We start from the raw sequence: 25920 nt of genomic DNA, 5'->3' as shown, positions 1-25920 counted from the left end.
ATTTCCCACTGCTGGTTTCTTTCTTCTAAGGTTGGTTATTTTCAGTTCATAAACTCTCAGCTGTCATCCCTGATTTATCTTCGCAGCAGATTCCTGTTGGGGTCACAGGGCTGGGAGCTGGGGCAATGTGGCATGTCCCCCGCTCGCTGCGCTCTGCCGCCCCTGACAGCCACAGCGTTCGTAGCTGCGGTTCATGCTTCCCTTTTAACCCCTTTCTCATCCCTCCCTCTGTCAGTGCCTGACATTTTGTGCATCGTGCTCCAGCATGGTGAGAGCCGTGTGAAGGAGAGGCACGAGCTTAGTTTGTTGGTGTGCATCCTCCTTGAATTCGGGGACCGCAGAGAGGGCTACTAGAGATAACCAAACCCCGCCTGCGTTCAATTTGCTACCCAAACAATGGCTTTATTTAAAGATATGAAGACATCTCTGTGTAGAGATCCTTTAAAAAATGTTTTAGCCTTTCCCAGCCGTAGAGAGAGCGACCACTTTATTTGCTGGAAAGGGCTCTTCCCGCCCCTTCCTACTCCTGCCCTGCCTCCGCCCCCCGCCTCCCTTCCCCATATATTATTACTCTATGCCACCAACGTTAAAACAGTCCCACCGCGCTCCCTTCCCGCGCCACGGCCGCCGGGCAGCCTTTCCCCGGCCCCGAGCAGCCAGGGCCGGCCGGGCGGCTCCCCCGGCGCTGGCCCCGGCGCTGGCCCGGCCGTGCGGAGCTGTCTGTCCGCGGCGGGTGCTGAACCGCGCGGGGCGGCGGCGGCGCCCGGAGCCCTCCCGGCCTCGCCCCGGCGCCCGGAGCGGAGGGAGGCGGCGGAGGGGGCGCCGCGGGGGATGGGGGGAGCCGGCGGCGCCCCCGCGCCGCCCGCCTGAGGATCCCGCGCACAAAGCCGCGCCGCGGCCATGGAAGAAGAGCTGAAGTGCCCGGTGTGCGGCTCGCTGTTCCGGGAGCCCATCATCCTGCCCTGCTCGCACAATGTCTGCCTGCCCTGCGCCCGCACCATCGCCGTGCAGACCCCGGAGAGCGAGCAGCACCTGCCGCCCCTGCTCCACTCTCGGGGCCCCGCGCCGCCCCCCGCGCCGGGAGCGGGGCCGGGAGCGGGGCAGGGAGCGGCCGCGGGCTCCACCGCCTGCCTGGACTCGGAGAGCGCGGCGGGCGGCGGCGGCGGGGACCACGCGGACAAGCTGAGCCTGCACAGCGAGACCGCCAGCGGCTACGGCTCCTACACCCCCAGCCTGAAGTCCCCCAATGGCGTGCGGGTGCTGCCACTGGTGCCCGCTCCCCCGGGGGCGGCGGCGGCTCCGCGGGGCGCCGGCCCCGCCAGCTCCTCCCTCACCTGCCCGCAGTGCCACCGGAGCGCGTCCCTGGACCAGCGCGGGCTCCGCGGCTTCCAGCGCAACCGGCTGCTGGAGGCCATCGTGCAGCGCTACCAGCAGGGCCGCGCCGCCGCCGCCGCCGCCGCCAAGTGCCAGCTGTGCGACCGCAGCCCGCCCGAGCCGGCCGCCGTGCTGTGCGAGCAGTGCGAGGTGCTGTACTGCTCCGCATGCCAGCTCCGCTGCCACCCGGCCCGCGGGCCCTTCGCCAAGCACCGCCTGGCCCCGCCGCCCGCACACCCGGGGGCCCCCGGCGGCGGCGGGGACGGCGGCGGAGGGAAGGGGGCGGGCGCCGCCCGCAAGCTGCCGACGTGCGCCGAGCACGACCTGGAGAACTACAGCATGTACTGCGTGAGCTGCCGCAGCCCCGTCTGCTACCAGTGCTTGGAGGAGGGCAAGCACGGCAAGCACGACGTGAAGGCTCTGGGAGCCATGTGGAAGCAGCACAAGGTGAGTCCCGACAGCCGGCTGGGAGCTGGGGTGATGCCCAGAGCTGGGCTGATGCTCAGTGCTGGGGTTTGTTGACCCCAATGCCCCAATGGCGGGTTGCAGTTTGTGGGACATGAGTCTCTTCGTGTCCATCGTCCCCTCAGACTTTTCTCCTTTTGGAATGGTGCTCTTAGGTTTTTGGCCCTTCCTGACTTCCCGGTGACCCTGCAGCCTCTGCTCAGGGTTGGAAAACCCAGACTCCCTCTCATGTTGGCCTCACCCTGTCCAGTGAAATTCATCCAGGTCTCAGGCAGATAGCTGGAATTATCAAGTCCATCTGACTAACTTGTATGCCTTCCACAGGGTCCTTGGTCATCCTGTCCTCAATCATGCTCTGGCAGTGGCAGCAGGTACCTGTGAGGAGACAGGGTGGTTGTTCTGTCTTTTCACCATCTACCTTTCATCCAGGACTCAGTGCAAGCTGCCACAACCGTATGTCAATGAGGGAGAGTGGCTCACAGCCACCCAAATATTTTAGACAAGAAAGCATGGTACAGATGATCATGGACACTGAGTGTTCTCCTGGGCCTTAATGAGGTCTCCTCCCACTCCATTCCCAAAGAAGCTGGATGGCTGGAGGGACTTTCATGACACCAAGATAAATTAGGAGTTGTAGATGGGGACTAGAGGCAAGCTTTTTCTGATTCACATATTATCACAGTGTGATTCATGCTTCCCTGCAAGTGATGCTGCCTACCCCTCCCTGGATTCCTCTGTGGAGAGGTCAGAGCCATTTGCTTGCTACACAGGGGTTTAGTGAGGTCCGGTGGAGCTGGTGGGTCACTTGGTCATGCTTTCCTTGCTAAAAATAAGGCTTTGCAACCATGTGAATAAAGAGCAAGACGTGGCCTTAGAAGTTGAAAACGTGTATGAAGTTTGTTCTTTCTTGCTGAGAGTGGTGTACCCTGGAAAAATGATTAGTTAATACATGAATGTACAGAGGGGATTTCAGTTCCTGAGAGCTGAGGACAATCCTTTGGAGCTTCCTGCTGTACAGGGGATAAAGGACTTCTCCCACAGCTGTGCAAAGAGCACTTGACCAGTTCAGCTGGCCACAAGATTCCCTTCTTTTTACTCTCTGGTTGCATTTAGCAGTAAAGAAAGCGCAGAGAGATCCTTTCAGATACTGCAGGAAAGGTAAAATCAAGACTGGTGTCATCACCCCTTAGCCATGGAGTGGTTGAGCACAAGACAGGCTGAGGTATTTGGCAAGGCAAAAAATTGACTTTCTATTGTAAGATCCAAAGAAGTTGCCCCTTGGGGTGATCTGCACTGTTTATCCAGCCAAGAAGAAAGACAAACTTCTGGAGGTGTTTCAGTTTGAATGTTCTGCCAGCAGCTCAGCCATCATTACTCCCTAAAACAAGTGTTTGTGCAGAGAAGCTCTCTTGGCCCAGAAGCAGCAGATTAAACATCTGCAGCTGCTGTCCATATCCCAGAATCCACTTCTGAGCAGAATTGTTTTGATAAGCAGGGTCTGAGTTCACAGTTCAAATGTGGCTGATGTTTTGGAGAGCATGAGAGATCAGCTTATGATGTATTATCGTCTATCATGAGTTAAAACTGTTTGATGCTATTTGGAACATTACAGTCCAGTGTAATCAAAGTTCAGGATCAGTAATTTTCTCTTTTTTCCTACTGTCAAATATTGAAAAAAATCCTTTTGGCTTGTATTTTTACTGCATTTTTTTTTTTCTGTGACTGATATGTCACAGAACATGACTTCTCTCTCGATTTGGATATTCAATCAATGTCAAAATTCTAGCAAAAAGGAACACTCAAAATTAAGTGATTGGGGACTCTGAAATTATGCTCTTGTGAATATTATATTTTCCAGAAAAATGTGCTTGGCACAAAATAAATATAATGGAATTGTATAGCCAGGCAGCCTAAATCATCAGCTCGCATTCATTCAGATTAATTGTTATGGAATTAGATACTTCTGCTTAGAAATACTTCTCTGATACAGCAATTTCTACAAGTTTATTACCTGCAGTTACTTTGGCCAAACCATAAATTATTTACCTTGACTGGTGTGCCAAACGTGATTTAAGGTTTATGAGTTCTCTCCAGATGCTCCAGGCATAGCTGGTAGAAGCAGCTGAAAGGTTTGTTCTTAGAACAAGAAGCCTTCCTTGTGTTAGCCCTTTGTTTGGCTCCTCCTTTGTCTAGGCTTTACACAGTGACCTAGTGGCAAATTACAGAGTGTATAGCCTTGTCCAGGCAGTGCTGCAGACCACGCAAAGAAATGTGTGCTTACCCCCAGCTGTACTGCTGACACCAAAGCTATGCTGGACTGCTTGGCCCCTGTTAGTGATGCAGGTTCCCCATTGCACTGCTATGTGTAACTTCTCTGACAGAGAAAGTAAAATTGGTGTAAAGATACAAGGCTCCAGTGGCACAAATCTGTGAAAATTCCCTGATTTAGCTGGACTTCATTATATTCGCTTGCCTAAAAAGTGCATCTGGACCAGCAGTTCAAGGTCATTAAGAAAAATGACTCTTAGTCCCGTTGAAGTTTAATCCTTTCGTGTCCTCTTTGCAAGTACAGTGGTACTGTAATCACGTTTAGGTAGGACTTCAGACCTATGAATATGAGGAAAGATGGGGGACACGTTCCAGCTCTGCCCATTCTAAAGGATTAACTATTGGCATGCACCAAGATGCTGAAAACATCCACAGCTGGGTGGGTATGAAGGGCAGGCAGGCAAGGAGTTGCAGGCAAGTGTGGGAGTCCACATGCCTGCTTTTATTTCCTGACCTAAAGACTTGTGTTTCCAAAAATGTGTCGGCTTTATGAGAATTCAAAACCAGGACAAGCTTATCTAATCAATAGTCCTGCTAAAGAGAGATGGAGGGAAGGCAAGCCAAATGATCATGAGCTGTTTGGTTGAAAAAGGACATGGCCATTATCTGGTTCATTTTCTGAAATCAGAGGTCTTCCCTGCCCATCTAGATTTAATTACTTACCCTTGTGATCGCGGTGTTCCTGTAATTGACGGAAATAGAAACTTGGTATCCATCTCCAGCCCTCACATTATTGGTTCAGAGACCAGGTTTTAAAGTAAAGATAACACCAGGTGGAATACCATTTTTCAGGAGTTATTAATTGTCCCAATCAAGGGAGCTTGTTACATCTCAGTTCGGCTTACAATAAATATTTCTGCGGTATGAAAGATTGCTGTGGGTGTGCAGGGCATTTTGTATGGCTTGGTTGGTTTACTGAGGGTTTAGTCATGTAGCTCCACTTGATTTTAATGAGAAGTGCATGACTAAATTCCTCTGATTTGTAAGGTATCTTTCACAAATGCTTGGAAAAACAAAGCTATTATCTCTAAGTGGGTTTCACAAGTGGGAATCTGGTCTTCTATTCAGCTTCATGGTGAAGTTGAGTTAATGCAGCCATGGGTTTTAATGAACAGATCAATTTGCTTATGAGCCCTTTAGACAGTGACATGGCTGAGTTTCTGTTTCAGCTCTCTGTGATGGGAGTGTGCCAGGAGCCAGGAGTGGCTGTGCTGATTGCCACTGGTATATATGCTGCTTACAATTTGTCTGTGGTGGTTTTCTGCAGCTGCTCTGATGCCCACATACTGCTTTTGTCTCTTCTGATCTGGTGAAATGCACTTCAAGATGATTTGAGAGCTGGGGCAGATGTTGAGAAAGTGGAAGTTTTACTTTTGTCAGGACCAACCAATGGGTTTTGATTTGAGAAAAAGGAACCCTTGCCTCACTGGGACAATTTGGTCAGGACAGTCAATGACAGAGAATGTAATGCTTCTGCCACCTATTTCTTTTTTGCTTACTGTCGTTCTAATTAGGAACGGTGAGAAGAACGACATAGACTCTCAAGGAGTCTGAACAGGAGAATTCCTTAGTTTATTGCTTCAGCCTTGTTTTATAGACTGGTTCGTGGAAAGTACAGAAAGGAAACTCTTATTGGTTAGTAAACTGCTACATCACCATCATTGGTCAGTGGTGAACAACACCCTCTGACTTTCTCTTGCAAAGAAAACAAGAGCAGGAAAACAACACCTGGCACGGCTGTTTTCTGTCTCTAAGAATTGTTTTGATTCCTCCTTAAAACTTCCCAGGCTACTTTCTCAGGCTGGACTTGAGAAAGCTATGGGGCCTGCAGTTTCTGCAGGCTCCCTGCAGCCTGCTCCAAAGCTAGCATCCACAGCTTACACCCCAGCTGCTTTGTCATGTGCTTCTTACACCTTGTTCTGTGTCATCTTGACAAATCAAAGGCTCACTTTATGCTCTGTGAGTGGAGCATAAAGTGTGATTGAAAAAGATGGGCTTCAAGCTTTGGCAAACATGATCAGCCTGTGCAGAGCTGACCTCAAGTCCTGATTGTCTGATCCGGCAGAAAACACTCTTTTATGGACCTGGAGTTTGCTTCTGTGGTCTCACGTACTGTTAATATCAAACATCATCATTTCAGGGTTTTTTTGTGTTTTCAAGAGTTTGTGTAGGAAAATAGCAAAGATTCAAATGTTGAGAAATAGGCACAGTAATGTGTCTTCCCTTTACATTTGTTACAAATGAATTTTGTAAAGCACATCCTCATTTAGAATTTAGCACTAATGTGCTTTCAAGGGGCCACTTTCCAGCCTCTTGTTCCCCAGTCTTACGTATGTCCAGGGTTGCTCCATCCCACGTGCAGAACCTCACAATGACATCAGCCAGCTCTTTGAGTACACTTAGTGAATCCCATTGGGATCCATCTCCAGACTTGGGGTTGACTGGGAGTTAATCATTCTCACAGCCATGGTCCTCCAGCTCAGGGCACTGGGAGCCCCAGAATACACCACTGGGTCTGCCAGGAGCAAAACTACAGTTTCCTTCCTGTCCTCGAAGTTCATCGACAAGCCTCTGGTTCAGCTTGGAGATCTCAGGTGTTAGCTGGGGAAAGGGAAGGTTAGGCCTAGGGTGTGGACTTAAAAAAAGGCATATTCTATGTGCCTTATTGATCAAAAGTTAGAGGAAGGGTTTTTTCTAACTTTTGCAGAAACAGTCACCCATTTGTTGAGTTGGAGCATGGGAAACTGGAGCCCCAAAGGGACATTACTATGAAGTCTGAGAAGGCAGATTTGTCTCTAAAGTCCTAGAGCATCTCAGGTTTGGTAGGATCCACCACACTTAAAAAGATTTCAGACTTGGATGAAGAAGAAGTGTCATTTTGGAAAGCACTTGGGGATTTTTCAGCATGACAGATGCTACTGTGTAAGTGTAAGACTACTACCTCCTTATACATGTGGGTAGCTGTCTTACAAAGAGGTGTTTTGACTTACCAAGTTGCTGCAATAAAGTGGAACGTGCAGACACAATACTTGACTGCCCCCACATGCATATTTCACCCTCATTAAATCTGATTACAGTAAAAATCTTTCTTAACTATTCTTTTCTAGCACAAACACTTTGTGGAATTAGAAATACATGTAAGCCTTTTAGCACATTATTAATCATCAAATCTGAGGATTACTAAGAAAAACATTTGCATTTTATCACTAACTTTTTCTTTTTTCTCCTCTTTTTTTCTCACTTGCAGGCACAGCTGTCTCAGGCTTTAAATGGTGTTTCAGATAAAGCAAAGGAAGCTAAAGAATTTTTGGTTCAGCTGAAAAATTTATTGCAGCAGATCCAGGTAACTGTAGAATATTATCTGTTTTGATAATACAGTAATCAATAGAACTGAGTGAATAATTTATTTAATGACTTTGTCTCCTGTGCTATTCTCATCTTTCCTGGAATCATCTGACCTTTCTTGAATGGATTTGCTAGGTAAAATTATTCATCAAATAATGCCTGCAAGCCCCTCTTAGCTTCTAGATTGTTTGCTGTTTGTTGCAAGAAGCTGATACTCAATACTGGACATCTGAGATGTGCTGATTAGTGTTTGATTGAATCAATTAGTCATGCTTCTAGGCTCCTCCCTGACTGCAATTGCTTGAATTCTGAACTTAGGATAAATTCTCATTTTAACACATTCAAAATTTACTGCTAGCTTTTCATCTTACATTTCCTAAAAATGCACTAATTTCTGATAAAAATCCTGTCAACCTGCCTATTAGGGTACTTGTGGGAATGTCTTATACACACTCAAATATACAGGAATATTCTATTAAAAAAAAAAAGTAATTGCTGCTAAATCAATGTGTCGTTTATTGGAGCATAAGTTATTTTCATGCCTGTAATTGTCCAGATTTAATAGTCAGAAAAAGGGCTCATAGTGAGTGCAGTAATTGAGGGCACAAACCCAAAATGAAACAAGCCTTAATTTCAATCCAATTTAGACTCATCAGTGCTGGAGGACAGATGATCCTCAAGGTCCTTCTCACCCTGCAGATTGTTCCTGGAAATGTGCCACTCTAGTTTGAGCTGCACAGTGTCCAGGAGGGGACACTTATTTTCTGCTGCAGCAATGCTCTGCAGTGATGGGATATGCTTCATCTGCTCTTTAGTAGCCCACTCTGCTGCTTGCTCATCTTTCTTCAACAAGTCCTGCTCTTGTTAGCAACAGAAAACCAAAGCAGAAGTTCAAGAAGTTTATAATTTAATCATTAAAGTGTGCCGCTGAAAACCCAAGAGGATGAATTTATAGCACAAGAGCTGCCCGAGCTCTTGGGTTGCCTCAGGGCAGCCTAACTCCCACTCTCACAGTCTTCTGTGGCTGTGTGGGGAAGGGAGCACCAAAATGAGAAACTGGTAAAATTGAAGGACATTTAACTGAAAGAAACCTGTGCAAAGCCACTGACTGGCACACTGGTACTGTGCTGTATTTTGGCTGTAGTGTGAAGTTTCTCTCAGCTGACTTACCCATTTAACAGTTATGTAGCTCAGCTAGTCTACTCATTTAGACTTTTTTCACCATCCAAAGAGAAAAGACAGGCACCTCTAGAGAGCACTTCTTCCTGTAGGTGTGAACAGCCATTTTAGGATGGGATAACCCATCCAAAACAATAGTCTATCACCAATCTTCCTTGAGTCATCTAGCTCCATTACAAATGTGTTTTTCCCTCCTGAAACCTAGAAGTGGCCTATTATGACTATTTATGACTATGCTGTAAAATCCTTTAATGCGTTTCAATAAAATCACTGCCAAATTGCTCTGCATAAGGGAGCTGCTACAGTTGGATCAAAAGACCAAGCCATTTATTTGATACTGCTTATTGCTTAAAATGCTAGAGGAGAGCTCAGAAGAGGAAATTATATCCAGCAGTACCCTCTAACATTTAGCTAAGTCTGGGCACAAAGCTGATCCTCACGTGCTGAGCCAATCTTCATCCTGAGCCCGAGTGAAACACCGAATTTCAGCAAACCAAAACAGCAGGACTAATCAGCTGCACGTTGTATTCCTAAGAAAAACAAGGCTGGGGCATGGCTCCAAGATGATCACCCACACACTTTAACCCTTAAGGAACTCCCTGGAATGGTTTTCTCCCGTGACATACTGCACTCTTCTCGTGTGATGTTCGAGCAGCCTTTGATGATTGTGCAGACCAGGGAATGCTCCTGGGTCAGCTTTGGTACAGCCACGCTCTTCGAGGGGAAAGGGTTTAGATGTGTCATGAGCCCATCTGTGCCTTTTGACATTAGGACAAAACCCTGTTCTTGTACTGTTATTTTGTCGGGGAGCAGATGTAGCCTTTGTGCATAGGTTTATAGCCAGACACACATATCTCAGAGCAGGTTATTTACAGTAGAAATCTTACTGATGGTTGCCAACTCTCATATGGACATTTACCCCTCAGCAAAAATGTATTTTAGTAATACTTTTACACAAAGGAGCAAGCAATATGTACATTTTATTATCCTGTCTCAATGCACTGCAGACCAGACAGCCATCTACACCCTTTATCTCCTCTCTGAGTTTTACACAGCTACCAGGAACTGGGCTTTTATCTTACCTGGGGCAGTTTGCAAATTCATAATCGACTTTTCCCTGCTTTGCAGATCTGTTGTTTTCCCCCTCTTTTTTCCTGCCTTTCTCTCCTCTGAGGTCACTTTTATATCTCTTGGTCTTTTCAAATTCTGCCTGTTCCTCATTGCTCCTGTTGCTTTCTTGCTCCTCCTTGTTGCTGTCATGATCCGATTTTCCCATTTTCCCATCTGCTGTAACAATTTCATACTTTCTCACTTGAAGGAGGCATACCGCCAAACACCCCACTTGATGTGTGAGCAGAAAATGAGGAGAGGAATGATGCACTACAGCCACCGACTGATTCAGGCTCTGTGCACAAGCCAGCACTTCAAGAGTAACGGGATGGAAATGGGCTTAAGGGGGAGCTGGGTGTGATACAAGCCGAGGAGGGAGAGATGCAAACAGGAAGAGTCTAAAACAAACCTGTGAGCAGGAACTGAGCCGTCTGGTGTCTCCCCACCACCAGATAAACCCTCGCCCACATCTCGCTGGCAGGTCTAGGACTGCAGTGGGGGAGCACTGGGAACACTGACCCTGCATCCATCAGCTGGAGAACGAGATGTATGGGTCACAGTGAGGGAAGGGGGTACAGTGCTGAAAACTTTGAACTCAAAGAAGACAAAGCAAATGAGTAGAAAATAAGAGAAAAGCAAAAGAAGTAAGAGGTAGTAATGAGTTAGGGGAGTACAATGGCTTAGCAAAAAGGTGCTTGTCCTTCAGTACATGTTTAAAATCTTCTCACATTTAATGATTTTTTTTGTTTTTTGGTTTTTTTTTTTTAATTGGGGTATTTTGGAGGAAAGCTGATAGCACACCTAAACATCTCCTTGGAAGAGGAGCTTGAAAGTTTTCTCCTCCTAGTCTCGTGAGCAGAGGAGGTGAGGGAGAGTCTTCCTTTCAATGGGTACTACAGCAGCAATTCCAGGGATTTATGTAATGCTAAATTGTTCCCAGACCCTTCTGAAGTCTCAGTGTTTTATACCTCATGCTGGTTTCTGCCTAGCAAAGAAGTTTACCATAATGTGAATAGAAATTTGCCTCATTTTTTAAAAGCTAATCAAGTACACAGCTCCGCTGCCAAGTGCTAGCTATTTTTAAAAAAGTACTCAAATACACAAACCTTAGGGCTTTGTACCTCATTAATTTCCTCGTAATAAGCCAGTAGACCAGATTCTGGTCCATAATTCTGTTCTAATTGCTGTGGTACAGAGCCAGTGATTTCAAAGTTGCTACAGTGGGATAATTAAAACAGATTGGAGCAGAATCCTCTTACGTATGTATGCACTGTGTATGTTACATTTAGCATTTCCAATATGTTGTACTACATCTGTTGTCCAGAAAGCGCCGGTAAATCAAGGTTTTGAATGAGACCATTTGTGGCGTGGCATCTTACTGTTTCATTTTATAGCATGCAGCTATTACTGGTACAGCTGTAATGAAATCAGAAAGGCAACAACAATGCTGAGGGTCTTGAAAGGAGATCTTTCCTGAACAGAAAAGCAGGTATGAGCAATAGCTTAAGCTGCAAACTAGGCTTTCTTTGACGGGTATGACTCTCTCCTTGTTCTAGGAGAACGGGTTGGATTACGAAGCCTGTCTTGTGGCTCAGTGCGATGCCTTGGTTGACGCGTTAACACGGCAAAAGGCAAAACTGCTCACAAAGGTCACCAAGGAGCGTGAGCACAAGCTGAAGGTGAGCACTCCTCTCATCGGCTCAGCACAGCTGCTGATAGATACCTGGTGTGTTCTGTCAAGTTCCCCAACCCTTTACACCATGAAATCTCCTAGTAACCAAATTCTAAAGTCCTTTAGCAGGTTCCAGTTCAGCAGTTTAATGGAACTGTGCCTACATACATTGAATGTTGGATATACTTCAGCAGTTTGTTGATTCAGGACATCAATCTTTATCTGATGGTTTGGGGCTATCTTTTGAGAGGTGCTTATCAGTGAAACCTGTATGTGGTTTGGATGTTGGGAGATCTTCTGCCCAAGTAAACAGTTGTGATTTTGATACCTCCTTGAATGTTTAAATTCAGGTATGCCACCTCCAGAAATACATTTATTAAAGAAATGCAGTAAGAGGAGATGGCAAGAAGAAATCTAAAATAGTTGAATGAAGTGGCAGTCAAGAAATTTTTAAATAGACACATTTTTTAAATGCTGATCTTTATGTGATTTTGAGGTACTATAATGCCATTTGCATTAAAAATATCTAAGACAGAAGGAAAAAACTAAGTGGATTGTCTAACATATCAGTTAACAAAATCAACCTGGGATCAGCATTCAGCTTGCTTAACAAGAACCAGCACTTGGGACATACTGCTGACAGCACAGCAAACCCTGCAGTTTGTTGCTGTCACAAGTTGTCCTACAGAACACAGTGCTATTAGACCTAGTCCACAGCCACGTGGCACCAGAATTAAGGCCAAAATTTGTAAGAATGGAATGCAGGTATTTTATTTCTTAATTCCAGCAATGTCTTCTTAAGCAGAGCAGATTTAATGAAGAGAATATTAGGGTATGATCTGTGAGAAACCACTACAGCAATTTTCCTCTAAAGTGAGGGGCTTTGGGAAAGCTCAGATGTTAGTGAAAGTGTGACTGGAAATGTGAACACTGCAAACGAAAAGACATGTTCTGTTCCCTCTCTGCCCCAAGCAAGCCTAATCTTTGAGCAATTAATCTGCTCTGAAAATTGAGATTCCCTGTGCACAACATTTTGCCAAGCTAATTATCAGTATTTACAATACAGAGCAAGTGAGTGAAGCTGATGGAGATATGGCAATGGCCATATGGCAGCTAAATTAAGCATAGATTTAACACATTTTCCCATTCCTTGTCTCTTCTGAAATAATTTTATACAATTCACTGCAAGCTGAGGCAGTCATAGAACTGCACTGATGTTTGTTTTCCAGGTTGTTTGGGACCAGATAAATCACTGTACACTGAAGCTACGCCAGTCAACAGGGCTTATGGAATACTGCCTAGAAGTTATCAAAGAGAATGATCCCTCTGGGTTTTTACAGGTATTTTTCTTCCTAATTTCTGGGAGGAAAAAAAAAATACATTAAAGCTAAATCTAAAAATGTGTGGCTTTGTTAATTAGCCCCTTCCAGCTCCAAGGCAGGTTCACCTTAACTCCTGTAAGTAGTGTCTAAAACCTCAGAGAGCCTGGTGCCTGCATGAGTGTCCCAGCAAAGAGATGGCTTTAACAGCTGCATTCTGACTGAGGTGGGTGGGGAGTTAGTGGTCACACCACTCCCCTTACTCCTGATGTCTTTTCTTTTGCCAGCCCTTCCTTCTGAGCTGAAAGATGCTAAGCAGTTAATGATAGCTTTTTGCAGAATATTTTATTCTCACCTGAGAAACCAAACACAGGGCCCCACAGAGCTCTCTGATTAATTTGGAGCGGTCAGCGACTCAGCAGAGTAGTACTTCTCCCCCTTGTGCTTCTCCCCTTTGCTTTCCCATGTAAAAGTCCTTTCAACACCTCCCCTGTAAGGAAATCTAGTCTGTGGTAGTCTGAACGGGCTTGCATGTAGCTTTGCTTAACTGAGACTGTTGCATCAAGATCTGTGGCAGCTCCAGGTACCTTCTCTTTGTAAAATATGGCCTAGGCAATAATTGCCTTAATTTGCAGGATGTTGTTTCTTAGGTGCATACACTGGTAGTGTCTATTGATGAGACAAAACATAACAGTGTTATTTTCCCATTAATTATTTTGCTTAATTGATTCTAATACGTTTGTTAATTATTTTACTTTGTCCTAATAGTTTTATTGCCTTATTTATTGCCTAAAAAGAAAGGTACATCAAACAAAATGACCTGCACACATGCATGCATGAGTGTCAGGGGTCTGTCAGAGCAGAGGATGAGAACAAACAGGATGAGAATTAGCCAATCTAAACCCATTAGCACTCCAGACTGATTGTTACTGTCATGTCTGGTCTCAAGCAAGAGAGGGGAATGTGTGGTGTAGATTAATCTCAAGATTACACAGATTTTAACAGGCTGTTGGTTGGACACTACAGGACAAACAAAACCTTTAGGTTTTGTAACTATTTGCTATCTAGATATATGCTTTACTTTCTTTCCAGCTTACTCTCCCTTTAACTTTTGTAGCTTCAGTTTTTGCAGGCCCCTTTATAAAGAAAAAAACAAACCATTTTTGTTTTTACTTTTTCCTGGTTTATCTAATAATGCTTTCAAGACAGCCAGCAGACACTCAGGCACTGCATTACTTTGAGCAACTGCTCCTGCAGCCAGGATATTGAGACATGGCCAAGGGATCCAGCATCCCAGTAAGTGACTCTGAGGTTGCAGGAGTCTGTGGGATGCTCCTCCACCTACTGCACAGACTGATTAGGAGCTGCTGATGCAGGTGTTCAGACAGGAGTGTCCTCAGTAAAATTAATGAGGAAAAGTATCCAAATTCCTGCAGTAAAGGAAAACTCTCTCTGTTATACCCAGAAAAAAATTCTACTCCCTGTGACTTACTGGAAGTTCACTGTCAGGAACTCCAGGTATCCAAATGGCAGCTTCACAGAACTCAAGGACAGTTGAGTTCATTGATTTCCACAGAGCCAGGATTTAACTTCCAGAAGCGTCTGTTGTGATCGTTTTAGTTTGACTTTTGGTCTGATTGTCTGTGGGCTGAGCTAGAACAAAGCTTTAAAACTTAAATTCAGTTTTGATGTAATGGTAGAAAATCTATTATATATGTGAAAATCTATCTGACAATTTATCACCCTCACTGTGAGTAATATACACCTTCCTTACCATTTGATTTTTTTAATCCTTTAGCTTTTATCCTGAATCATCTTTGCTGAATGGAGAGACTCAAACATTTAAGCCTCTCTTTGTGCAACTTCTTTTTAAACAGGAGAGCCAAAGTAGACCATGCAGATCAGAGAACAGAGTACAGAATTATATGTGGCATTCATAGGCATGACACACAACATAATCTTAACAGACTTTATAAATGCAGTCTCTACTCTCCTAGCCTAAGATGAGATTTATTTTGAAGAAACAAGATGAAAGGATACAACATAAATGGACCTCACCCCAAAACAACCAGATACCATCTCGTCTGTTTGGCTGTCTTAATCCTGTTTCCTTTGTGCTGTATCTCACAGGCATTCTGTCATTTTTAATGTGTGCGTCTGCCATTTCATTATAAACCTGATACTCTCTTTCAGATTTCGGATGCTTTAATCAAGCGTGTTCAGGTATCTCAGGAGCAGTGGGTCAAAGGAGCTTTGGAGCCAAAAGTATCTGCTGAGTTTGACTTGACCCTGGATAGTGAACCTTTACTGCAGTCAATTCACCAGCTGGATTTTATTCAGATGAAATGTAGGGGTGAGCTTTTATGATTTTCCTTTTTCTGTTTTTTATGCATGTGTTGAAACAGTGCTGGGAGGTGTGAGGACACCGAAGGAGGAAGGAGGAATGACTTGAATTTGCTGGATAGTTTTGAAAGGTTTTCAGGCAAATTCAGGTAATTGGGTGTTTCCTGGAAAGGTGTGCTCCCTTCACATGTATGATCTTTAAGTGCATCTGATATTTCTATCCGAGCTGAACAAGCTCAGATAGAAATACCAGATGCACTTAAAGATTGAAAAGATAAATTCTTCAGAGTAGGGCTTTGAAGGTTAATAAGACATGAACTGCATGAAACTTCATGCCATTTTGTAGCATTCCTAGGTTTGATATTGTTAATTCAAGATACCAATTATCCCTATCTTGTCAGAAACAGCTGAAGTAGAAAATAAATATTACACACACAAACACATGCTTGAATAGGGGAAAAAAAAAACAGCCTTTGACCTTTGACTTGTATCTGGACTGTGCTGCAGAAAGTGCCAATCTTAATAAAAAAATCAGGAGGAAGAGATCCACAAGGGAAAAGTACCTCCTTGGTTGTACCACACAAGGGGGGAGTAGCTCCATGGCTATACCATTCCATGGTTCCAGGTATCTGGATAATTCTGATGGATAAGCTACAGGGAACTGAGATTAAAAAATGTATCTAAAAGAAGAAGCTGATGGACAGGACATGCCACGACATTAAAAAAAAAAAAAAAAGAAAAAAAAAATTAACATAATGAGTTTGTAATGGAGTTCGTGTATATGGAGCAGGACGAGAACTGCATCAGAATTAGATAGATCTATAGAACAGTTGGGTTTGAAAGCCATTGTGGTCCCTGGGAATGATGTCATTAGCTTCTGTCAGTGGTGATTCAAGCCTTAATTATACATGTGGGTGACAGGATAGAGGCTGCCAGAAGTCAGTGAATGAGTTAAGGATATTCATGATGTGATGTCAGATGTGCTTTTTTTTGTTGCTTTGAGCAAGTATAAAGAATTTTGTTCAGCTTATGTGTTCTCTCTGGGCCTAATTCTGCATCTAAGACACCCAAGATTAAGTAATTAGGGTGGATAATTTGGCAGATATGTGGAGAAATAATGTACAAACTGTTAAAGGCCAGAGTCTGCTAACCAAGAATGCTTTGCATCTTGATATAAACAGGCTGTGTTAAAGTTATTCAGTAAACATCTGTGAACTGCTTCTTTGAAATGCTGTCAGACAGGCAAGTGGAGTCAAGAGAGAAGGAATATCATTGATCAAGCTCCTCTGAATGCTGTCTGCACTTGTCTTTTTAAAATCAGTTTATATTTAATGCTAGCCATATTTATTATGAAATATATTTAATACTAATCTCCCACCACTCTCCTTTACAAACATATGAAAAATTTAGTTAAACTAGTCACATAGATTGCTAATTAACCACAGGTTACCTGAGGTGAGAGCAACTTAAGTATTTGGCTTGTGGACATTCACCTGGCCTTAAGCTTGAGGACTTACAAAACTTTAACTGAGCCAGATTCACTTGTGCTTTATGAAATTTGGTGTTATCTGCCACGCTCTCATTTATCATAAGATGGCAGGGAAGATCTGGTACTGAGTTAGGCACAATCTGAGGAGCAGAGAAGAGGACAGAACTTTGGCAGCCCAAACTTGTGCAGAGCTTCCAAACACCCTTGGCCTTTGCTCCCCAGAGGCAAGGTCAGCCCTCAGGAAGGGCTTTTGCTTGAGCTGTCTTGGTCTTGAGCAGGTATAATGTGTTGCATATCCCATCAGGCTGGTCAGCACAACCAGTGTGACCATGCACATACCATTCAAAGAGTAGTGGAAAGGGTGTTAATCTGGCCACCATTCCTTAAGGTGCATCAGGAATGGCATTATTCCCCTTCACACCTCTGTGTGCCCAAGCAGGACAATCCACTGACCAGCTCCAAGCTAACATGCATAGGTACTGGGGATTGTTTAGTATATAGATGTGTATTTATCTTTCTCCATTTATGACAGCAAGTCTATTTCCATTTGAACTTCTCAGTCTGACACTTCGGCCTTTTTCTTTCTGAAATTTTACTTCTATGACCTCAACCAACTCTGCATTATTTTAGAATCATAAAATTATCTGGGTTGGAAGGGAACCTTAAAGATCATCTAGTCCCAACCCCCTGTCATGGGCAGGGACACCTTTCACTAGACCAGGTTTCTCAGAGCCCCATCCTGCCTGGCCTTCAACATTTCCAGGAGTGGGGCATCCATGGCTTCCCTGGGCACCCTGTTCCAGTGCCTCACCACCCTCAAAGTAAAGGCTTTCTCCCTAATATCTAGTCTAAACTTCTCTTTCAGTTTGAAGCCATTCTCCCTTGTCCTATTACTACACGCTCTTGTAAAAACTCTCCCTCCAGCTCTCTAGGAGGCCCCCTTTAGGTACTGGAAGACCACAGTAAGGTCTCCCTGGAGCCTTCTCTTCTCCAGGCTGAGCAGCCCCGGCTCTCTCAGCCTGTCTTCACTGGAGGTGTGCTCCAGCCCTCTGATCACTCTTGTGGCCCTCCTCTGCACCTACTCCAATGGTTCCATGTCCTTCCTGTGTTGGGGGCCCTGGAGATGGACACAGTACCTCGAGCCATTGACCATAACTCTTCCAATGCAGCCATCCAGCCAATTCCATATCAACTGAGAGGGCCATCCATTAAAATTCTTGTCTCTCCATTTTAGAGACAGGGATGTCATGTGGGACAGCATCAAATGCTTTGCACAGGTCCAGGTAGGTGACACCAGGTCCTCTTCCACCACTGCTGTTATTCTGTCATAGAAGGCCACTAAATTTTCCAGGCATGGTTTGCCCTTCTTCAGATGCACTGTTTGCATTTTCTCATGCAGAGTGGTCTTGCATCTAGAAATATAGGTATAGAAAAATAGGTATTCAGAATAATCAACTCAGCATTTCAGGAGCAAGTGCCAAAACTAACTGGGAATATCACTTTGCTGACTGTAAGGAGAAGCTGCAGTTGCATGGTGATGTTTTGCTATTTATCATCATGAGCACTGGAACAGATTACCCAGAGGGGTTGTGGCATCTCCCTCACTGTAAATATTCAAGAACTGTAGGGACGCCATCCTGTGCCATGTCCTCTAGGATGTCCCTGCTTGAGCAGGGAGGCTGAACCAGATGACCCCCTGCCAGCCTGACCTGTTCTGTGATTCTGTGACTTGCATATTTCTGAGCATCCAGCTTCACAAAGAAAAAATGTGTGTGTCTCTTCACATCTGCTCCTCTTGCTTCAATCCTACCTATGCCAGCACACCAACAAGTCATCAGTCTTTGCCAAATGTTGGTATTGAGGTGAGTGTTATTGAGTCATTTTACTGGTTGATCTGACAAGGCCAGATGCATTAAAGATGTCAATGATCTGTAAAGGAAGTTTTGGAGAGATCTAGGAGAACAAACAGGGCAAGCATGGCTTTTCCAATTTTAAGTTGTTGTTTTTTTTCCAAAAGCTTTGCAATGTAGTATCTGTATTACTGTTATCAGTGCTTAGTACATGACTGAATTTCTATATTTTTTTTCTCAAACTCTGGCCTCATTCAACCTCATTGAGCTTGCATGGGTCATTTAGAGTGAAAGCATGCTTGTAAGTAAACATTGATTCACTGTGTTAGACAAAGAAGAATGAAAATGAGAACAAATCACATTACATTTGCTTTGATGACATGTTCATCTACATTACCGATGCGCTCTCTATAAGCACAGATCTAAAGCTCATCTCAAAAAATAAAGGTCATAGAGTTCTTTTTCTTTTTTACAGAAAGAAGAAGCAATCTGAGAACAAATTAAATGTGCAGAGATGTGATAGGTGCAGAAGTAATGCTTAGGCAGTCTTGTTGATCAAAGGGTCTCACTGAGTCCCACACTCCCTGGGCCAGCTGACCTGAGAGACACTCACACAGCTCTAGTAATTGCTGGCATTTTGAGCTTTCCCAGATAATTTTCTCTGTCAAGTTTTATTCTCTCTATTGCTTTTACTGAGTGCCTTGGCACAAAATTCCTGTCCTCTGATGCCTGGCTTAATGTGTACTTCACATATTCTCAGTTAAAGCTATTGGCACAGGCAAATGCATGTTCTGGGTTTGTTTTGTTCACACAGCTGTAACTGGCATGCAGTCTTGATTGGCTGAAAAGCAGGACTAGATACAAAACAGGAAAATATATAGCTACTCTACTCTTCTGTACTACCTCTGAATGTTTATTCATATACCCCTCCTCCTTGTCCTGAGTGAATCTTCTGCAAGCCATGAAGGTTCCCCAGACACATCTGCCACAAATCTTCCCTGCTTCTCCAGGCGTGAGCTGTACAGCCCTGATAATTAAAGGACAACTGTTTCCTCTCAAGCTTTACCTCTGGTTCTTTCTGCTCTGTGTCATGGACTGAACCCCTTGTGGTCTCTTCTTCTCTCGTAACACTGTTCGTAAGGCACTTGCTACAGCAGTGACTCTGGCTGTTCCAGGGCTGTACTGCAGTTTTGGAGGAAGCCAAAGTTGTCATGTTTCTGGGGGTCCCATTCTTTTGGTGTGTTTAGTCCTTTAAAAACTACTCTGGGAAGATGGATGACATCATTGCATCCCTTGCTTGTCAACAGGACAAAAGACAACATCTTAGAGCAGCCCTACTGTGCCCTGTGAGGGTACTACCCTGATCAGCCATGAAATGCATTGAGCAATGTGTTCTGGGAATTGCTCAGCTGACAAGAGACATCAGTCAGTGTCTTATTTCTTATCAAAGAGTGACCTGCATGAAGCACTTTTAAAATAGCAGGACATCGTTCAGACTCATTAATAAGTCCCGCTGTGCCAATGCAGTATCATTTCTCCCTTTATGGTTTTAATATTTTCCTTCAAAAAAAATCTCTTGAGAACTTTAAATTGGTCAAGAAGTGGGACAGAATTGTAATTTAACATCTGAAGTTTTTTTGGTTTTTTTTTCCTGGCACTTAGCCTATATTTTTCTTTTCTTAGTCCTATTCCTTTGCTTGTTGCTGTGAAGTATGTACCAGTGTCCTGATTATCCAACTCACTTTCCACTTTCCTATGGTTTTTACAAGTGTTCATCTTTTTACCTGCCACAGGGAATTTGAGATTAAGGCAAATCTTTGCCCATCCACATCCAGTGGAGGAAGCAGGAAGGCAGGCACAGAGAACATCATGCAGCTGCTTGGCAGGAGCTTCTTGCTGCTCCTTCAGGAGAATTGTGCAGTTCAGGCCACAGGCTGGCTCAAAGAGAGCAGGAGGCTGATATGGATTACTCACAAAGCCTTGAATATCCAGAAACACATTAAAGAAGCCAAGGCACTTCCCCATAATATGTGAGAGTCTCAAAATTCACACTTCCACTGGGAAGTGGGAAGAACAACACTCTACTGGATGAAAACATGTTTTATTCCTTGACAGCATTCCTGTTTACATAGTTAAAAGGGAATTATAAAACACATACCCTCCTCCAAAAATTCTGCTCTTTTTTTTCAGCATTGTGCATTATATGAACAATTCCTGAAAGCTCCTATCGGTGTTCCTAGGAGTTAGGAGGGTTTTTTTCAGAGGTTGAAATGGTTAGTGATTTATTCAGAGGTGAAGGGGCATTGTCTATTTTGCATCTTATAAACCTCAGGAATTAGGTTTTCATCCAGTCCTGCCATGAGAAGTCTCAGAAATGGGGAGGACCAGACAAATGCCTCCTGAGAAGGATAACCAGCTAGCAAAAGTAGCAAGAGTGTGGATGGCTGATAGAGCCCTGTCTTCTCCCAGGCTTGTCAGTCACCAGGAATACATAGGCTAACAAACACAGACAAAACTCTAAATTTAAAATGGTTCACCTAAAAAATCCCATTACCTCTGAATTCCTCATTTTCATGTGTTTCACTCTTGTCATATTTATGTGACTTCTCCAGACACAGTGTCTCCTAAAGAAAAGTCTGAACTTTCCATGTGAGAAAACAAGCAGGTTTTTATTTAGGACACCCTCTGAATCATCCTTAAATATCAAGGAATAGGAACAAGGCTTCCTTTTCACAGAAAAACCTTCAAGAGCTAATTTATAAAGCTCTTTTGTTTCATTCTTCTGGGCTACCAACCATCTGCGTTCACTGTGGTGATGGATAATGCCAGCGGAAAGCCGTGGTAGCTTCTGCACTGTTTATCACAAGTGTGATGTTGACTTTCATGTCACTTCCAAAGTGGGGGTGAAGCCTCAGTCCTGTCACACAGTAGCATCCATTTTCCCACAGTCTGCTTGGCACACAGAACATGAACAGTCCTCTTTTATCCAGAAACGTAAAATAGGACGAAAGGAACAGCTCAAGGGCTTAGCTCTCACGCAGACAGAAGGAGGAAAATAAACTAGAGGGTCAAAGCAGAGTAGATAAAAGAAGAGCAAACCTATATTGTTAAGCCAATGAATTCTCAGAGCACTCAGTTCCTTCTAAGACATGATTGAGCTCAGAAGAAATGATACTGAGATATTGAATGGTGAAATTTAGCCTTGGGCAGAAGACCAGGCAGGCTCTGTGCTTCACTTGCATCCTACTTAACCTGTATGGTTTCAACAGTGCATAAGATGCATGCCAAGTCTATCCAGAAGATTAAATTTTCACTTTATAATTGCCAGCAAAGAGTGAACAGTGAGAGTTTAGTTGCATTCAGGAGAGGTTGGATAGAGGTCTCTTTCCCACAGAGACACAGCTGAATGTTTCACTCTGTTTCCTTTTATTTTTAAGATCCTGGCCTGGTAAACATTTTCTTGGTGTTTCTTCTGAGCAAGTCACTGAAAAGGCATGTTGGTAGAAAACTTTGCATTTGTAATTTCTATGAGGAGTCTCCTGTAATACAGAAGTTCCTTTTTCTACCTGAACCATGGGATTTAGATAAAGTTTGCAAATGGAACAATTTGCTTCAACAGTTTATTTTAAGTATGGTTGCCATAAAGATAACATATACAAGTTGTTTTTGAAGAAAAACTAGTGGGTAAATTAGATTTTTAAACCCCCCCATAACTGTAGAGAAGAATTGTTTTCCTGCTGTTGGTGGAGTTCAGGCTGTCTCTCAGCTGTGCTGGGAGGAGTGGCTGCTCTGCTTGTTAACAACACAATTCTTTGCTAATGCACTGGGCTCCCTGGAAGCAGTGCATCTGCCATGCCACCCTATGGCCTGAGACACCCTCTGCCCCTCCTTTTGGGGACAGTTGGGTGCTGTGGTGTGAAAAAGAATTCTTCCAGACAGTGACTCCTTGGAGGGAAACCACACATGGATTCCCCAGACTATAGTTCTTATGAGACACGACAGTCAAGTCTGGATATGTTTCTGTTTACAAATTTCAGTGAAATGATTTGTCTGACTGGGTAACAATATTTTTTTGGTGTAAGTTTACTGCCTTTTTTTCGAGGAAGAGAGTGGACTCTCTTCCTAGCAAACCCTGGCTGCCCTGCAAGGGGAAGGAGGTGAGCAGTTGCCCTACTGCTCAGGGCACAGACTAAGGGGGTAGGGCAGAGTTACACTAACCTGTACCCAGTTCCTGTTTCAGTGCCACCTGTCCCATTACTGCAGCTGGAGAAGTGTTGCACCAGGAACAACAGTGTGACATTGGCCTGGAGGATGCCACCTTTGAGCCACAACCCAGTGGAGGGTTATATCTTGGAACTTGATGATGGAGATGGTGGCCAATTCCGAGTGAGAATTTCATTCAGCATTTATTTGTGTTTCTTTGTATGTGAGTTTCCTCCAGATACAGATTTGTTTCTGTCCAAGGGTGGGGAGAGGGGTAGGGAAGATGTGGGTTGTCAAAACACCCCTAATTCCATAGTGTTGGTGGAGATGGCAGTGCAGATGCTGCTTAATAGAAGGACCACTGGCTTAGGTAGGAAGTTTGAGGTTATTCTCAGGGCTCTTGCAAAAGAACCTTGAGATATCCCCAGTGTGTTCCAGAGTAGAAAATCCCATATGAGCCTGCAGGAGCTGGAAATGTTCATTGCTCAAACCACAAATTTCTTTGAAGCTCTACTCTCATCTGTCCATAACACCCTGTTTCAAGAGCTGACATTCTTGGTCCAGAAATGCAACTCAGTCTTTCCTAATTTTCTGAGTGAAAATATGATCCTGCATAAAAATACAGGATTTCTAAATCTTTCCCCTGGGAGTGGATGAGACCAGGCTGGTGGAAGCTTTTTCCACTCTCACACCGTGATGGAATTGATAAATATGGAAAGGCTTCCCAAGTGCTGTCCTTCCAAATCCTCTGGGTGATACCACAACGTGATGCTCCTGGTTGCAGGTGCAGGGTGCTTATGGGCTCCCATGCTTTTTTGATGCATCCTGATTAAGAAACTAGAGAAGCAATTCAATCAGCTTTCTTCCAGCCATGTCCTCCTAGAAGCTGTGGCCCTCCTGCCTCAGGCAGCCTTATGCTCCTGTTGCTCAGGACCAGGCTGGCCCAGTGCTTTCCCTAGGGGCTGGTGCCTCAAAAGCATCTGGAGATCATTGTGGAGTACAGCTGCTCTCTTCACAAAAGGGGAATTTTGCCAAGAACGTGTGATGACATTTCTTCAGGAGCTGCAAACTGGTTCCTCCCTGGAAACCTAAAGATTTCTCAAGCTGAAAATGTCCTGGCATGGATCCACCTAAGGAACTGCCAAACCACTACACCCACAGCCAGCAAAGGTACCTGATTGGGACACCCCTCATTAGAAGAGGCAGCACTACTGGCAGGCCATTTTGAAGAGGGCATTGTGGTTTTGGAAGGTCTCCCAAGTTCCTTGGTCCAAGTAACATTTCACAGGGATTTGAAGAGCCTGGTTTCCACTACTGAAAGTGTGAAAAGGTACTTCTGTGAATGGTGCTGCCAAGAGCTGCCAATATAGTCAATATTAATAGGTAAGAGGGTTATCAGTGTGTGATGAATGAAGAGTTAGAATAAGGTGTTAGAATTCCAGTATCTTTTATCCAGTTTATCCAGGATAAACCTTTTAAAGCGGTATTCATGTCTTGTGAATAACAAGATTTCAGGCTGGTGCGTATCCAAGCTCATTTGTGTGGGTGAGTTTTGTTACTGCCAAAGGTTTTAGGACTGCCAGCAGTGCCATGTTAAGATTTAGGATTGAAAAAGATACAAAACCATCTCAATCCTTAAAAATGTAAGGTGATAACTTCTAAGGGGAATGGTCTGCTTGCTGTGGTAGAAACATCCTCAGTTTTACCCATTAAAAGATAAAAGGCAGGCTTCTCAGCAACGCCATTTCAGTAAGGGTTTGCTGGCCTTTTAAATGGAGAATTCTGTATCTGAAAGCAAAAATGTTGCTGCATTTTATCAGTATTTGATGGGTGGATTTAAAGAACATCTTTGTTGAAGCAGAGAACATCAACCTGCATAAACCAAAGCACTGAACATTGGTAAAAATGAAGTGGATTAGAAAACGTGAGAGTTGTTCAACAAATACAATTTTTTTTCATAGTCAGCATATCTTATGACATGGAGGTAAACTAAGTTATTCTATTAAAACTCTTCTTTGTCTCCATGAACGATCACAAGCTAACTCAGGATGCAAGAGATTTTGTTGTTTGTAGCAGCCACCATAGTAGCAAGGAAGACAAACACATGTCCTTCTGTATACTTAAGCAATTCCTTTCTTATTTATCACATCCTTTTGGGTTTATATGGAAGAGCCTTAATCATCAGAACTATTCCTAGGCATTACTTAAGTCTTAACTGAACTGGGATCTGAGTGGTTTGCTTAGTGACAGGTGTAAGTACTTTGGTGCCTTTGCTACCATAAACCTACAGATTTCACAGAATCAAGGAAATCAGAGGTGGAAAGGAATTATCTTTCAACCTGCTGCCAAGACAGGATTTTCTAGGTTTCTTTCAGGTCATCGTAGCCTGCATAATTTGATCCTCTTCATTGGTCTGCCTAGATGTTCCTCCTCCTGAAATATTTCACATTAGGGAAGTACTTGCTGTGTGATAAATATTTGAGAACTTTTTTGATGTCTCTGTTGTCTAATTACTGTTTCATCATGTGATGCATGTAATCCTAATTTTTAGGAGATAATTTTCTTCTGGACCTGTGTTTTCAGGTTTCAAAATTATATTTTAATCTAGTCATGAGATAATGGTTCCAAAAGAACAAAACTGCTTTTTTTTTTTTTTTGCTTTTTTTTTTATTCTTATATGCCCCCATTTTCTGTCTTACATAAAATAGCAGCCACAGTGTGTCAGATACTGGGACTACTCTCCAAAACAGTGGTTTGGAGTAGTTATTTAGGATAAGAGGAACATGAAAACCTTTTTGTGTTGCCCTTTATTGCTTTGCCCTTCCAGCTTCATCTTCACCTTAGTTTGTGCAGTGCTAGCCATCCTTGATGTCTCCTATGCTGTGGCTGTCTGTATCATAACAGCATAACTCATACATCCTGAGAAAAAAAGAGTTCGCTGTTGGCTTATATTTAGAAGTCTTAATTATGTTAAACTATGTCCCTCATTCTCTGTCTCTTGTTTTGGTTTTTTTTGGAATGTTTAGGAAGTATATGTTGGCAAGGAGACTCTCTGCACCATCGACGGCCTTCATTTCAACAGCACGTACAATGCCAGGGTCAAAGCTTTCAACTCCTCGGGCGTCGGTCCTTACAGCAAGACGGTCATTTTACAGACCTCAGATGGTGAGCTGGGGGGTTGCCACTTTTCTGAAAAGCTGCAGGTCTCAGTGGCAGGACACTTCCATCCCTTTCCACCCATCG

General features: G+C 43.9%; 1 protein-coding gene across 5 annotated transcripts in view; it reads left to right on the top strand.

The window, feature by feature from the left end:
* Positions 1-900: 900 nt before the first annotated feature.
* The window catches only part of TRIM67 (tripartite motif containing 67), a 33858-nt gene continuing 8838 nt past the window's right edge, over positions 901-25920 (top strand). Inside the window, exons 1-8 of one of the 5 annotated variants that reach the window (XM_088052919.1) lie at positions 901-1028; positions 1146-1821; positions 7415-7510; positions 11358-11480; positions 12703-12813; positions 14986-15145; positions 22715-22860; positions 25704-25842. In XM_088052919.1, coding sequence (XP_087909045.1) covers positions 901-1028; positions 1146-1821; positions 7415-7510; positions 11358-11480; positions 12703-12813; positions 14986-15145; positions 22715-22860; positions 25704-25842 — 1579 coding nt within the window. Of the gene's footprint in view, positions 1822-7414; positions 7511-11357; positions 11481-12702; positions 12814-14985; positions 15146-22702; positions 22861-25703; positions 25843-25920 lie in introns of all 5 variants that reach the window. The other 4 variants (XM_088052918.1, XM_088052917.1, XM_005518667.2 and 1 more) reach the window with 4 other exon arrangements.

Source organism: Pseudopodoces humilis, chromosome 3, assembly GCF_049639895.1.
Source record: "Pseudopodoces humilis isolate 2021_Gansu_Grassland_sample_001 chromosome 3, ASM4963989v1, whole genome shotgun sequence".
Lineage (NCBI taxonomy): Eukaryota > Metazoa > Chordata > Aves > Passeriformes > Paridae > Pseudopodoces > Pseudopodoces humilis.
Note: the sequence above shows the minus strand (reverse complement) of the source record. Positions and strands in the feature narration are given on the sequence as shown.